The 16361-nt window shown below is 33.3% G+C and overlaps 1 protein-coding gene across 2 annotated transcripts; it reads left to right on the top strand.

Annotated features, from left to right (window-relative positions):
• The first annotated feature begins 199 nt into the window (after nucleotides 1-199).
• On the top strand, nucleotides 200-13953 carry LOC113517775 (HEAT repeat-containing protein 1). Of its 2 annotated transcripts, none has more exons than XM_052901878.1 (5): nucleotides 200-331; nucleotides 449-1653; nucleotides 2874-7394; nucleotides 7846-8265; nucleotides 13702-13953. In XM_052901878.1, exons 2-5 carry the CDS (start codon nucleotides 485-487, stop codon nucleotides 13892-13894), a joined length of 6303 nt encoding a protein of 2100 aa, XP_052757838.1. In that variant the 5' UTR covers nucleotides 200-331; nucleotides 449-484; the 3' UTR covers nucleotides 13895-13953. The 2 variants fall into 2 exon arrangements, with proteins under 2 accessions (XP_052757838.1, XP_052757837.1); XM_052901877.1 differs by having other exon boundaries at nucleotides 200-339.
• Nucleotides 13954-16361: the final 2408 nt, after the last annotated feature.

Below are 16361 nucleotides of genomic sequence, written 5' to 3'. Positions count from 1 at the left end.
AAATTAGTAGTCAAATAATATTAGTAGTCGAATGACATTAATAGTCAGATGACATTAATAGTCTGTTGAAATTAGTAGGTGAATGAATAAAAATTAGTACTTGTTAATTAGTTAATTAATCGAATAATTCGAATGAAGTGCTCAGTTGAATAATTAGTAACCGAATTAGTAACGCTGCGCATCGCTAGTTCAAGTGTCATGTCAGTTGAATTAATCTGCTTTTCTGTTTTTGTCTTTTTCTCTAATATAATTAAACTATATTAAAAAATTCCTTTGTTATTATGTGCATACCTAATTAAATTGTTGAAATCTTTCATAAATAGTGTTAAAAGTAAATAGGTACATTTTCTATAATTAACTAAATCTATATAAATTTTCGTCAATCGCATAGGTTATGTCCGGCATGTGTTATATTTTCAATAAATTTGATACCTTTTATACTTTCCAGTTAAAACTTTGAAATTGTAATCAAGCTTCAATCATCATGACTACAACATCTTTAGGAGAGCAGCTTAAGAAATTATCTGCACCGCAATCGTCTATTTACGAAGACCATGACAAGAGAGTGTCACTCCTTTTCAACCCCAAAGAGGCAGCTTCAAAAGATCGAGATACATTTTACGAGATTGGTATTAGTGGTCTAAAGGAACTTATAACTTTATATGAAGGTTTTAGAGTTTTTGAAGACACACTGTTTAGTCTGTCATCTAAAGATTTTGAAAGAGCAATGGAAACTAAACAAGTTAACGAGCACTTAGATCAGACTATAGAAAAATTTCTGATGCAATTATCGCCGTATTTCTTGTTGCAGTCTGCTCACAAAGCATTAGAATGGCTCGTAAATAGATATCACATACATCAGTATAATCAAGATGCCATAATGGCATTGATATTGCCATACCACAGCTCGATGATATTTGTAAGATTTGTTCAAATTATGAATATTAAATCTACGTCAAATAGATGGAATTGGTTAAGTAGTATACAAAAAAAAGGTGTACCGTTAGCCAATCAGATATGGTACAATCAGTGTGTTTCAAATGCAGCCTCTTTAAAGTTTCTAGTGAACAGTACATTGAAATACATAGCAGAGTTTGGTGAAAGATCGTCACATTTGAATACTGTATTTGCGTTTCTGTGCCAAACGGCAGTCGGTGTGATGGAAACAAGTAAAAAAGTAAATGAAGCAGTTGTGAACGCCCTTTTGCCAGTGATCGTAAAGGGTATTGAATCCTCTATTGTTGATTTTAGAGCAGCAGTCCACATCATATTGGGCTTTATGTTCACCAAAGTGAGTCTGAAAAAGGAGACTCTAAATGAGATTGTTGATAAACTTTTGACTACAGAATTTGACTTAACATATGATGCCACTATATTACTTACTATGATGTTTACACACCAGACCCATATGACGATGATACCTGAATCAATATTATCTAATATATCAGTTGAAACAATGAATACTCTTTGTCAACATATTAAGAATTCTGTTGAGAAGAAGCAGAATATTGTACCATTTTCTTTGGCATTCCTTTCAAGTGTGCTGCGGGTTGTACAACGTGACATGGAGGAGTTCAAGAAATTCTATCAATTGCCAGAAATATTTTTGGATGAGGTAAACTTGAGGAATCAGCAACCGGAGAAGATTGTAAGGTATGTGAGAAAGACTCTGTTTTCCGCGCTTAGCCTCTCATTTGGGCTGTTGTGCGTGATTTGATTGTAAGGTATAAATTGTTATAATATTTTCATATTTTTGTGTAACTCTTTAATGAGGATAAAATATAGAATGTTATCTTCATCTATTTTCACATATTTATTTGATCACTTATCTTTGAAACAGTTGCTGTGCACCTAGTACTTTACTAAAATCAACAATTTTGTATTGTATTTGGGTTAAAGTACAGTAAAATTTTAAATTAAAAAGAAAGGAGATGATAAGCAGACCATATTTTTAATGTTTTGTTATCTATATAAATTATTATTTTATATTAGCTTTAACAGACAATTTCGTTTCACTTTAGGTTTTTTTATTGTATTTTTCATAGAAATCTCTAATTTTTTTTTAAATAACATTCTATGATAAATAATGTAGCTCTCTATAGATGAAAGATTTTTAGAATTAGTTATGTAATTTTTGGGTATATCTATTACAAACATCAAATCTTTCCTCTTTATAATAGTATAAATTTTCAATTTAAAATATATGAGATTGATATTGAATATATTAAAATAATTTATAAAATAAATATATTATTTTAAATTTAAATTCTGTGGGTGTATATGTATACATAATGTTTGAGTGAAATATAAGACAACTATTTGCACGATGTATCAAAAAGGAAGAAGTTCTCCATTGCTTCATATTTTTTCATGTAATCTGTGTAATATTTTCAATAATTCTGATTTTGATAATGTTTTTTTGTAATCAATGAGTAGGGTTTCTCCCGTGTTAATATAAATTTTTCATAATTAAAGCTGTTTATTTTTTTTGTAAAAATATTTTAAAAACTACTAAGGATTTTGATAAAATCTTTTTTTCTTGTTTCCCTCAAAAAACTTATTTAAATTTTTTGAAGGAAACAATTTTTTATGAAAATTTCTAATTGTTTTCTTTTTTCTGTTTCTGTATGTAATAAATACCTTTAGACATGTTACACAGTACCGTCTAGTCCTAACCTAAGTATAGTTGTACTATGGGTACTAGACAACTGATATAAATTCATCATGATTTTTATTTATTTTATTTTTTTTATTTTATTTTTTCATGATTTTCCTAATATTTAAATTTTCTGTCGTAGTTTAATCTTATTTCTATAATTTATAATTTTCTCAATAATCAATAGTTACACAATAATTTTATTATCTTTTTCCAGATGTGTACTTAATGCATATCAACCAAGAAAAAACAAACCAGTTGTTGTTGAAAATGAAAGTGATGTTGAAATAATAGAAGAAGACGATTTAAATATAAAGATACTTGAGTGGTACTCATTTTTACTAAAAAGCATTGAAAGAAAGTATCCAGAAGCATTTGATAAAGTTGTACAAGAAATTATGAGTTCAGAAAGCAAAATTAATAAGAAACGAAGAGTACAATTATCAAAAGTGCTTACATTTAAACCTGCTGTAGCCCATGAAATTGGTGGTTCATATTTATTTGAAAATCTCAATCATGTGAATCCACAATTGCGTGTTGAAGCTGTGAAATACATTGAGAAAGAGTTTGAATCACTGAAGAATGAAAATATTGCATTTGTAAAAGATTCAATTGTTAACAGATTTAATGATGACAATCCAGAAGTTGTAGCTGCAGCATTAGAAATCTCTAATGACTATATAAAAGATATATTGAATGAAGAAGATGTTGTGAATGTTTTCATCAATATTATGTCCAGGGGATCTCCAGAATGGAAATCTATTATCAGGAAAGCTGTATTTAAATTTTGTTCTTTAGATTTACTACCTGTTAAACAAGAGACAGTATTAGCTATGTTGCCATATTTATTTCCAGATGATGTTGAATCTGCTAAAATTACATGGCAGATTATAATTTCAACTTGGGGTAAAAAACTTAAACTTGTACAGAACATTCAAGGTGTGACTAAAGAATCCAAAGACAATTGTAAAGTCCTGAACCAAGTTGTATTCAAGGCTCTATTTGAAAAAAAATCTATAAATTTTGATGATATCCTTAATCATAATCATGTAAATGTAAAAAACACCCTTGATGTTTATATGTTTTTACTACTAAAAACATGTTCATTGAATAAAACAACAGCTGAAGAAATGATAATAATGTTAAATATGCTCTTAGAAACAGTTGAGAATAAAGTTATAATTTCAAGTACAGAAGATCAAGTATTTTCAAGCAAAATTACATCTGAATTTATTAAACACTGCAGGGAAGATCGAATAATTTTTCAAGTAATAGAGTACATTTTTTCAAGCATAATTAAAAACATAAATGTTAAAGATATTACAAAGCCTTGGTGCAATGTCTGTGAGACACCAGCTATCATTCTTATTAGAAGATTGTATGAAATTTGTATCACAGGTTGTGGTATTCCAACTTACGAGCGAAATTATGTTAATCTTTTGAAAGAACTTTTGTCAAAAATTTGTAATAATAGCAGAGAGAAATTTGAATTTATAGCAAATTTTGCATGTGGACATATTTTGTATGCTACTGATCCTAAAGATGTAGTTGGTCCTGAACTTCAGATAAGAAGTATTAAATTGCTAAATAATTTTATTGCTGCTCAAGAAAATATGGATTGGATCTATGACTCTGATGTAGTCACACTGATGATACTTTTTAATTTAAACAATCCTCTAGTAGCTATTAGGAATTGTACAATCGATTTAATTGAAACTCTTTTAAAAGATAATCCAGATAATACTTTAATATATGTAAAGCTACTGATTGAGGTAATGACTCATAAAGAAGAGACTTTACTGGATCATGAGCAGATATCGCAAGTTCTTAAAATTATACTGTCTCAGCAAAGTCCCGCTATGAAAATATTTAAAAAGAAATGCCTGATTAAATTTGCAAATATTTTGATTGGTGAAACTCCAGCACATATAAAGGCAAATTTACTGAAATTACTTAGCAGTCTTGATGATGCAAGTACTTTCTCTTACATTGTTCCATCCTTAAAGATTTTAGAGAATGTTTTACCAAGTGAAAAAATGGACACAAAACTAAGATTCAACATTTATGAATCTAATTTGTTTAAAAGTGTTTACAATAATATTAATGAATCTACAGTTTCAACATTTAGTAAAAAAGATGTATGGAATTATATTGAGCTTGGTTTAAAAGAATATAGAGAATGTGTCCTATTAGAAGAACAGACATATACAAGTCCATGTGTGTTAATCCTGAAACAAATTGATGAAAATGTTTTCAAAAAGATTCCTAATGAGAAAGTACAGGATATAATTTATATGATCACATCAGCTGGTGCATTTAGCAACAATCCAACAATCGCGAGTGTGGCATCAAGAGTTATGAAGAAAGTTCACTTACAGTTTGCTGACTTTAAGCATATTTTAGAAGGAATGTTAAGTGTTGAAGATCCAGCAGCTAATATGCCTAAGAAGAAGAAATCATCAGTATCTATGCTTTCATACCAATTGACTGAGACTGATGAATGGCGATTGGGGGTTACCTTCCTGGAATATGTGCAGAGCAAGAAAAAAATGACAGTTGATAATTCATTTGTTAACATTCTATTCCAAATTCTTAACAAATGTTTAAGATTTGAAGAACAATCTTATGTTGAATATACAAAACAGCTTATCCTGTCTTCACTCTGGTATTACTGTACTAAATTTGTTGATGACAAAGACGAGGACGAAATGAAGTCTCTGAAATCCATTTTCAAAGTGGAATTAATAGTGATGTGTATAAGAGGAACTCAAAATCCGCAAACTCACCATCACGCCTTGATTCTCCTGTCTCATGCTGCGTACATATTACCCGATCAAGTGCTACATCATACTATGGAAATATTTACATTTATGGGATCGTCAGTACTTAGACACGATGACGCATACAGTTTTCAAATTATTGTTAAAATAATCGAAAATCTAATACCTATATTGGTTAAATTGGACAAAAAAATTGAAGAACACACAGAAAAGGAACTCCAGCAATTGCAAGATCGGGTTGTACCAGTATTGCGTATATTCGCAGATGTTGTATTACATGTACCTGAACATAGAAGGTTGCCTCTATATACAAAGCTTTTGGAAACAGTAGGTGCTAGTAATTTCCTCTGGGTATTCTTGGCATTACTACTGGAGACTCATGTTGCTCATTTTAATGATGAAAAGAAAAAAGACAGAAACCAAAATAGGTTATTGGCCAATCAGGAGGCACCTGCAAACAGGCTTGACTTTGGTCAAAACGTTTTATTAGAATTTCCTCCAGAAATTTGTTTGGAAAATTTCTTGAAACTTATAGTATATCTTAAATCTTTACCACTTCAGAAAGATGAAAATTCAATGGACACGGATGTAGATCCTACTGATATATTTAGCGTGAATGGCCATACTCCAGTCCAATTACGTCAATATAAATACGTAATAATTACTTTTATGAATAATTGTTTGTCATCCTCAAGATTTATTGACCACTGTGGAGCAGCCAGTTCTTACGAAATCATGGAATCTCACTATAAAGGGTTTATAGTAAATGTGCTCACCTTTATTCAAAGCATTTCTAAACTTGGTGATGAGAAAACAGCAAAATACTGGCGGGTGATGCTGCATCATAGTTATGATCTCTTAGATCACGCTAATAGTTTGCTGTCCCCTCCTATGTTCCTATCTGTGACTAGAGGATTACTTAAACACACGTTACAGGCGGTTCGAAGGAAAGCCATGGAATTACTTAATTCTAAAATCCAATTTAACCCTGAAATGTTCGAAAATGTCAACAGGAATTTGCTGTACTCTTTGTTGCCTGCACTGTTGGATATAGTTAAGACTATTGAATCCAAAGACGAAACTTTAAATGAGGTTGCAGCTCAAGAATTAGAGCTCAATCAGCAGACGGCATTGTTGTCATTGAAACTTCTTACAAGATTGCTAGCATCGAAAAACCCTGAACCATTCAAACCTGTCCTGGAAATTGTCACCGAGTACACTTGTAATTCTAGCATATCAGGAAACGTAATGGCGTCCATCGTTTTATGCTTGGCTGAACTTTGCAGTAACCTAAAAGCACATGTCTTAGTTGGTCTCCGCAAGTTTATGCCCGCCCTCCTTAAAGTGTTAAAGAAGCAACGTAAAGCAGAGACCCCAGAATTGGTTCTCCTCAGTACGATAACCGCAATAACAAAAATATTAGAGAGTTTGCCACTATTCCTTAGTCCGTATATGCAGAAAATTTTATATGAATACTCTATTTTGTCTGCCAAGTGGCAAGCCCATGATCAAGAGTGTAATAAAGTGTCCGCTATTGTAACTAAGTTGGCAACTATAAAGAAGAAGATTGCTGCTTCTATACCTCCAAGAGTTTTAATACCAGTCACGAATGAGACGCATCAGTTGCTTCTGGGAAAAGAAAATTATGACGCAATTGGACCCTTGATGTCTGTACTGGCCGAGAGCTTCTCCAATGTGACGACTGCTGATTTCACAGCTCTACAACAGGATCTGACAACATTCTTCTTATCAGCATTGCAGTTGAGAAGTGACGCCGTGAAAAAAGAGATAGATGACGCCATTATAAATAGTGCAGAGGATGAAGTGATCAATGCATTAGTTCGATTAGTACTCAAACTATCTGAGACCAGCTTCAGACCTTTCTATTTTAAAATCTACGACTGGGCTATAAGGTCTAATGTTGAAGGACATAAAGATCGAGTTATCACTTTTTATAGGTATGTTCATTAAAATTTTTTGACTATCTTTAAATATCTTTTAGACATTTGCATTGCATTTGTTTATGCTTTATAAAAATCGGGTATTAACGCGATCATTTATATAAATTATGTAACTATATAATTTACCCCTCGGAAAATAATCTTAAATACGCTACTGGCGAGATCTGTGAGTGACAATTTTCTATGTACCATGTCTTTTTTCACAACAATAAAACATCGCTTTGACAACAATTAGCACTACGAGTATTTAGCCATCTAGCGTAATTCTAAGAAATAATATTAATCTAACAAAACAAAAATCGCGGGATACTAACGTCAATAAATATAAAAAATGAGAGCACGTCGAAATCGCAGGATGCCCAGTCAGAGGATTAATGACGTTACATCTTACCATCAAGTGCTTCACTGGCTTTAATATTTTTAGTAATTATTAAAAATAAACTTTCAGATTAAGCGCTGCCATCGCAAACCAACTGAAGGGTCTGTTTGTACTATTCGCCGGCCACTTCATGAAAAATGCCGCGGAACTGCTCGATTCCTGCAACAACAGCAAAACAGAAGATTTATACTTCGATTCTGAAGACAAATGCGTTGTGCTCGTTAGATGTATAGTGAAGACATTACACATGGTGTTCTTATACGACAGCCAGAATTTCCTCAATAAAGAACGATTCGAAACCCTCATGCAACCGGTTGTCGATCAGCTCGAGAACACCGTTTGTGGAATATCGAACCTTAAACAGAGAGCAGAAGAGTGCTTAATACCGTGTATATCGCAGTTTGCTGTCGCGACAGCGGATGATTCGCTTTGGAAATTATTAAATTATCAGATTCTATTGAAAACTAGACACAACGATGCGGAGATAAGGTTAGTATTTTATGATAGTTTCCAGAGGTAACCACGAGGAGGTCGACCTGGTTGGGTATATTGCTAGCAATGGGATTTTTAGTCTCCATTACTAACGATCCCTTTTCCCTCTGCTGGTTAGTGTTAGCTTATTTAATCGGATATCGAGTTATTTATCGATATTTATATTTGTGGCACAAATAATCGATAAATCGATTTAATTAAGATTTGTGGAGTTCTTGAAATAAATTCCAATAAATCCATATTGAAATTGAGACGTTTCGTATTCTCAAATTGCAACATTAGCGACATAATGGTTCCATATTGTTCTGATAGATGTATATTAGTCTAACTTGCCAATGCAAACTTGTGTAAACCGATCCTAATAATAAACAATTCCTAATTGTTGTGTCATGAATGCGGTATAAAATTGTCATTGGCAATAGATTGGATTGATATTAGATTCAAGAGTAGACCTATTTAGATACTAACGATCTTTCATTCCACATGCCAAGCGTGGCAACTACTGGCAAAACTCCTCTTATGGGGGTGGCTTATGTTCAGAAGTAGTCAGTTAAAATCATGTCAGCCGTTATGTAAATAAGTAATAATAATAAATTTTAAATATTTATTTATTCATTAGTACAAACATGTGTACATGGCGGATTTAATGCTAAAAGCATTCTCTCCCAGTCAACCATAGGGAAGTATCAGAATACTTGAATGCGGTACTACTAATTATTGATATACATACATACTAAAATTACATATATAAACGCATAAATATATTATTATTATTATTATTATAGCTTTTTTATCCACTTCCGTGGTCCCCAAGGGTAAAAGCCTCCTCCATCTTTTTCCACTTCTCCTTGTCTATAGCAATACCCGTCCAGTTCTTTCCTGCTATCTTTATTATGTCATCTTCCCATCTCTTTCTTTGTCTTCCAACATTTCTTTTTCCTGCTGGACCTCGCCATTTTGTTGTTTGGAGAGTCCACCTTTTATCTTTGTACCTCACTATATGACCTGCCCATCTCCACTTCTGTTTCATACTATGCTGAAGAGCATCTTTTATTTTGGTTTTCTTCCTAATATCAGTGTTTCTTATTTTCTGTATTTTTCTTAACTTTAAGATACTTCTTTCCATCGCATGCTGACATGATAGGATTTTGTTCTTTATTTTTTCTGTATAGGTCCATGTTTGGCATGCATATGTTAGGCTTGGAAGGATGCAGGAATCCATAATTATCTTTTTTAAGTTGAGACTGTAGTTCCCTTTAAGGATTTCTTTTTGAGCCCAATATTTCTTCCATGTTATGTTTATTCTTCTATCAACTTCATTTTCTCCACTGTTCGTTTCGAAAGAGACCATTTTACCTAGGTACACATAACTATCCACATAATCTATAGGGTTCTCTTCTATTGTGATAATTTTTTTGCTGTGGTTTGTCATGATCTTTGTTTTGGTTGCATTCATATTTAGGCCAATTTTCTTACTTTCCAAATCTAGTTCTTGTAGCATTTTTTCTAGGTTGCTAACCGATTCGCTAAAAAGTACTATATCATCTGCGAAACATAAGTGTGTTAGTCTTTTGTTCAGTATCCATATACCCTCATGGCTCCAATCGATACTTTTAAAGATGTTGTTAAGTACTGCTATGAAAAGTTTTGGAGAAAGTGCATCTCCCTGTCTTACGCCTCTTCCAATTGTGAACTTTTCACCCTGCCTCTCCAGTTTGACTCTGCTTATACTATTAGAGTAAATATTTTTTATAATATTTATGTAGGTGCTGTTTATGTTATTGTCAGCCAAAGCATGCCATATGGATGAATGTGTAATGCTATCGAAGGCCTTGGAGTAGTCCACAAATGCTATGTAAAGTGATTTTTTAAATTCTTTGTACTTTTCTATTATCTGTTCTATTGTGTGGATGTGATCGATTGTAGAGTAATGTGGTCTGAATCCAGCCTGCTCTATTGGTTGATATTTGTCAATTTCTGTTGCTATTCTGCTCAAAATAATGGATGAAAAGAGTTTGTAAACTGTGGATAGTAAGCTGATAGGTCTGTAGTTGCCAATATCAAGCGGGTTGCCTTTCTTGTACAGCAGTATAATGTCAGATTCACACCATTGCTTTGGTACCACTTGCTTTTCCAAAACTAGGTTAAAAATTTTCACTATATATGTGATTAAAATAGGCACTCCGATTTTTATGGCTTCATTCGTAATGTTGTCTGAACCTGGGCTTTTTTCAGGTTTTAATTTTTTAATAAGTTTTATGACCTCGTACTCTGTAATCTGGTTCGGTGCTGCTTCTGAATTGCTTTCCTTACACACAATGTCTTCATCTTTATATGTTTCTTTTTCTAAAGGTTTTTTATACAGGTCGGTGTAGAATGCCGTTGCACTTCTGACTATGTCATCTCTTTCCCTGATTTCGCCTTTACCATTATTTAGAGATTGTATCCATTTTTTATGTGTTGTAAGTTCTTTGAAGGCTCTTTTTGAACTTCGGAACTTTGTCATGTTTCTTTCAATAACTGCTCTTCTGTAATTATCATGGTCTTTCCTAATTGCTCTATTAGTTTCCTTAAATAACTTCTTTATTTTTTCTCTAGTTTCTTTGGTTTTGTGCTTCTCAGTCACTAGTTCAGTTCTTCTAGAGATTAGACTCAGTGTTTCACTGCTTAAGATTTTATGTTGGCCAGCTTTTCTTTTCTTATCAAATCTTAAACTTTCTAATATTATTTCTTCCAGTTTGTTGCTCAAGGCCTGTACATCTTCTAAATTAATCAGTGAGTCATGTGATTGTGCTAGATTCTTTTTCAGATTTCGTATATAGCTGTTTCTTTTCTCAGTGGAGTTCAGTTGATTTGAAGAAGTGTTAAAAGCCCTTCTACTTATTTTTGACTTTTTGGTTTTAAGAGTGCATCTCACTAATCTATGATCAGACGGAAAGCTTGTTTTGTTTAACACCTCTATATTACTTACAGAATTTGGATTAGAGCTCAGAATGAAGTCGATTTCATTTTTTGTTTTATGGTCTGGTGATATCCATGTCCATTTTCTAGATTCTTTTTTCTTAAAAAATGTATTCATGATCGACAACTTATTCTCGTAAGCATATTGTATCAGACATTCACCTCTTTCATTCCGTGTTCCATATCCAAATTTTCCCATTATGATGTTTTCATGTGGTTTCGGGTGTCCAATTTTTCCATTGAAATCTCCAATGACAAGCACGTTTTTGTCAGCTAAGTTTTGTGCTTTTGTTAAGTCGTTATAGAATTTTGTTAGTTCCTCTTCACTTGAGCTCACAGTTGGGGAATAAACTTGTATAATCGATATTGGTCCATCCCTCAGATTCATTCTTAGCAATGCGACTCTTTCCGATATTCCCACAAAACTTGAAATATTGTTCTTTAATGACTTCTTAATAATGAAACCCACTCCATGTAGGCCCACTGTTTCGCCTATGTAACAGAGTATATATTTGTCATGTTCTTCTATAGCGCTTCCCATTTTTTTTGTTTCTGCAAGTCCCATAATGTCCCAATTAATTTTTTCTATTGCTTGGTTTAGTTCTATCATTCTTTCTTTAGTTGCGAGTGATCTTACATTGTATGTGCATATTTTTAGGTATTGATCTATTTTTAATTTTGTTTTTTCTTTTGTATTGCTTAAGTTAATTTTATTGCTACTTACATTTTTGTTTTTGGTATTTGTTATTTTATTTGATATTTTATTTGATGAAGGGTAATGGTCGTCTTCCCCCACGGTGACCAGCCGGCTTGGGGTGTATTCTGTTAGTGTTACATTTGATGGTTTTAGTAAATTTGTTTTGTTTTGATTCCGTTTGCTAGAGGTAGTTATTAGTTTTTTGCTAGTTCCGACATGGATGATGATCTTTCACGTGCCACATAATTAAGTATGTTTGGTTTTGGTTTGTCTTTCATTAAATCTGTAGGCAAAACAGGTGAAATATAAGATGAATTTGGACTGCTGTTAGCCAACAGTTTTTTACTGTGATTTTTAGTAGTTGGTGAATCAGTGTTTTCTCTTTTACGCTTTTCGCGATTGCTTTCTTTTGGTTTCTTTACTACTAATTGATCATATTTCAAATAAGCTATATTTCCTTTCTTTCTTTCCTCCTCTAATTTCGGTTGTAGTTTTCTACGTATATCTAGTACCTCTTTGGGATAGTCTTCTTTAAAGTAGATGCCATGTGGAAGGTTAGATTTATTTTGTTGTACAAGGTGCTTTTTCCATGTCGACGAAAAGGACACCACTATTGGTCGGCTTTTGTTTGATGAAGATCCAATTTTATACACACTTGCTATTTCATGACTATCTAAGTGTACTCCCATATCCATTATTATTTCTTTTATATAATCCACTAATTCAGCTTCGCTTCTCTCATGTTCCTTAATTCCAAAGAATACTAAGTTGTTTTTCCTTTTATCTTTCTCTATAAAATTGAGTTTTTGTTCTAATTTTGTTATTCTTGTTTTAAGAGCGTTATTTTCCATTACAAGGGCTTTCATCTTCTCATCTAATGCTTGCATTACATTTTTAGTAACTTCGGTAGATATAATTGAAGTCTGCTTGTTCAGTTTTTCGTCTAGTTTTGAGAGTAACAGTTCCATATTTTTGTCCATATTGAGTGTTTAAAGTCGTGAACGTAATCCGTTAGTAAATTAACACTTTTTAATTTTAGCACTTTTTTCTTTGTCTGGCAACACCACAACTATCAGTGTCAAATATGATATGGTTGGTACGTAGATGTAGATTGGATTTGTAGGGTTGGTACTATTGTTGAAGTTTCTTCTATTGTCTATGATGCGAGATGAATTGTCACTTTTGAATATTTTTGAGGTTATGTTCGCAGGAATATCGTTTAAAATTTTCTAACTAACACTATTTTTTCAGCAAAATTTTTTTATAAATCACACACTTTGTAGGGTTTTGATAACTAATATCACTGTTTTGTGCACGTTTGGTGTTTTTTTCCACTGTTTAAGAATATTATCGGCTTAGCAAACTAACAAGAGTATTAACAGTTACGGTACCGGAAACGGAATTTATAAAAAATATATATGAATAACAAATATACTTACACATATGATATATACTATATTATACACGAAATTGAGAATAATATAAAGCACTTAAGTATGTACTTACTAATATAATAAAATTGTAACTAGGCGATGTCTGTACATGGGAGATATTTAAGAAAAATGAATACGAGGGGTGTATGTGAATATAAAAGCAATAGATAGATGCTAAAACAATAATTTTTAAAAATTTTGTTTATCTGTCTGTTCTCAAAAACTACTGCACCCAATTGGATGTGATTTTGTTGTATTCCTTAAAGTGTAACTTAAAATCTGGTGTAAATGCCATGTCATAATATAACAAATAAAAAAAAATGAAATATTTTACTTCGACAGGCTAGTCGCTTTGGACTGTCTCGTCGCTATGGCAACGCAGCTGGGTAGCAGTTGGCTGCCATTGCTAGCTGAGAGCGTTCCGTTCCTGGCAGAGCTTCTGGAAGATGGCGACTCCAGAATAGAATCGTCTACAAAGGACGCCATACGCAAGCTGGAACAGATTCTAGGCGAACCGCTAGAGAAATATTTTTAAACTGTTAGAAACTTATTAAACGTTTTTGTTGTAATATATATAAACAATTTTAATACATATATATATTTTTTTTATTTACAAGTCTCCCTTTTCTAATTTTAATGCACAAATGTCAAACGACTACAAAAAGATTATCAAGTCGGTTATATTTATTTTTTTTATAAATAAATGAATGAGTATACTTCATTTGCATTATACAATATAGGAAATAAGCAAAACAATAAATAAATGTAACGATACAGTTGTATAAGTACAGTAAGGCGGTCTTATTGCTGAAAGTAATCATTTCAAAACAACGTTTTTTTTTATGTTTGTTACTTCATATCTCTGTCAGGTATAAACCGATTTGGAAAAATCTTATTATTATTATTTTTTATCTGAAAGTTTATATTTACAAATTACTCCCATAAAAACTTTATCAAAATCGGTTCAGTGGTTTAGTTTTTAAATTGAAATAACTGATTTTGTCATAATATGTCTTTTTTTTGTGTGATTCTAAACTTTCTTTTTTTATTAAAATAAGACCTATTGTAATGAGATTTTTAATTAGATGCACAAGTCTAAAACGCGAGAAATATCGTTTTTGAAACCGACTTAAAAATAAGTTTTTCGATTAGGTTGTATTTTTTTTATGTTTGTTACCTCATAACTCTTAGTTTATAACTAATTTGTAAATTAATTAACTAACAATCCCTTCTCCGTCACAGAATGTTGTGTGGGAAGGGATTGTTGGTGGAAACCATCGTGCTAAATTCCAAGTGTAGTCATCACGATGGGCTAACTAACCTACCTTAGAGGGGAAAGGGATTGTTAGTAATGAGGGATTGTTAATAATGGCCCCATTACTAGCAAGCCCTGTCAGGTCGACCTCCTAGCGGTTCCCCCTGGAAACCATTTTGACTAATACTTGTTGCATTCATCACGATGGGCTAACAGACCTGCTTTAATGCTCATCTATCATCCCTCATTGGTGCCCTGCCAGGGTATATCGATAGCGCAGGCGGGGTTTTTTTTTTTAATGGGTGATGGTAACTCCGCCCGCGCTATCGGTATACACCGGCGGGGCACCAGTGAGGGATGATAGGTGAGGATGAAGCAGGTCAGTTAGCTCATCGTGACGAATTCAACAAGAATTGTTCACGATGGTTTCCAGGGGGAACCACGTGGAGGTCGATCTGATAGGGTGTATTGTTAGCAATGGGTTCATTAGACCCCATTACTAACAATCCCTTTCCCCCTCGCGCAGGCGGGGTTACCATTCCATTATCATCCATTAAAAAAAAACTAACCTACCTTTTCCATTTTTTCTTTAGTTTCATATCTTACTGGCGCCCCGCTAGCATACACCGTTGGCGCAGGCGGGGCTATAATTTTATTATCATCCATTAAAAAAACTACATATTCAGATATTTAAGATATAGATGTTATTTCTATTACTTTTTTTTTATTGATAGGTGAAAATGGAATGGTAACCCCGCCTACGCTAACGGGATACGCTGACAGAGCACCAGTGAAGGGTGATAGATGAGAATGTAAGAAAGCCAGTTAGCCCATCATGATGAATTCATCAGGAATTAACCATGACAGTTACCAGGGGCGCGGTTCCCCCTCGAGGAGGTCGACCTGGTTGGGTATATTGCTAGCAATGGGATTCTCAGTCTTCATTACTAACAATCCCTTTCCCCCCTATTTCTATTACTGTTATGTGATTAAAATCTAATTATTATTATTACATTTAATTATACATATGTGTTACAGTATCGATGTTTTCCTGGGTGGGCGTATTGGGAGATTAAGCTCATCCAGTTGATGAAATAAATAAAAGTAAGTTATACTTAGTCTATGGTACAAAGTTGCATGGCACACTATGGTTAGATAGATATGGGGATTAGTAGCTCCATTGCTGCCAGGTCGACCTCCTAGTGGTCCCCTCTGGAATCCATCGTGTTATTTTATTGTTATATTGTTGTTATTTATTATTAGATTCGTCATGCTAACTGACTTGCTTCATCCCCACTTATCATCCCTCATTGGCGCTTCGCCAGTGTACACCGATAGCGCAGGCAGGGTTACCATTCCATTATCATATGTTAAAAAAATATAGTATATTGGGGGAAAGGATTGCTAGTAATGAGGAGGTTGATCCCCATTGCTATCAATATATCCTATCAGGTCGACCTCCACGCGGTTCCCCCTGGAAACTATCGTGACTAATTTATCGTTGAATTCGTCACGATGGGCTAACTGACCTGTCTTTTCATCCTCACCTATCACGTTTTACTGGTACCCCTCCAGTGTATACCGATAGCGCAGGCGGGGTTACCATGCTATTTTTACCCATTAAAAAAAATAGTACCTATATGTTGATAGTTCGCACTTTAGGTACCTAACAATGTAAATATCCACAATGCGGGCGTGTTCATTCTTCTGTGAACGAAGTCCAATTTATGCATTCACTTGATTACGT

Source organism: Galleria mellonella, unplaced genomic scaffold, assembly GCF_026898425.1.
Source record: "Galleria mellonella isolate WM207_F2 unplaced genomic scaffold, CSIRO_AGI_GalMel_v1 utg83, whole genome shotgun sequence".
NCBI lineage: Eukaryota > Metazoa > Arthropoda > Insecta > Lepidoptera > Pyralidae > Galleria > Galleria mellonella.
This window is presented reverse-complemented; position numbering and strand designations above follow the sequence as displayed.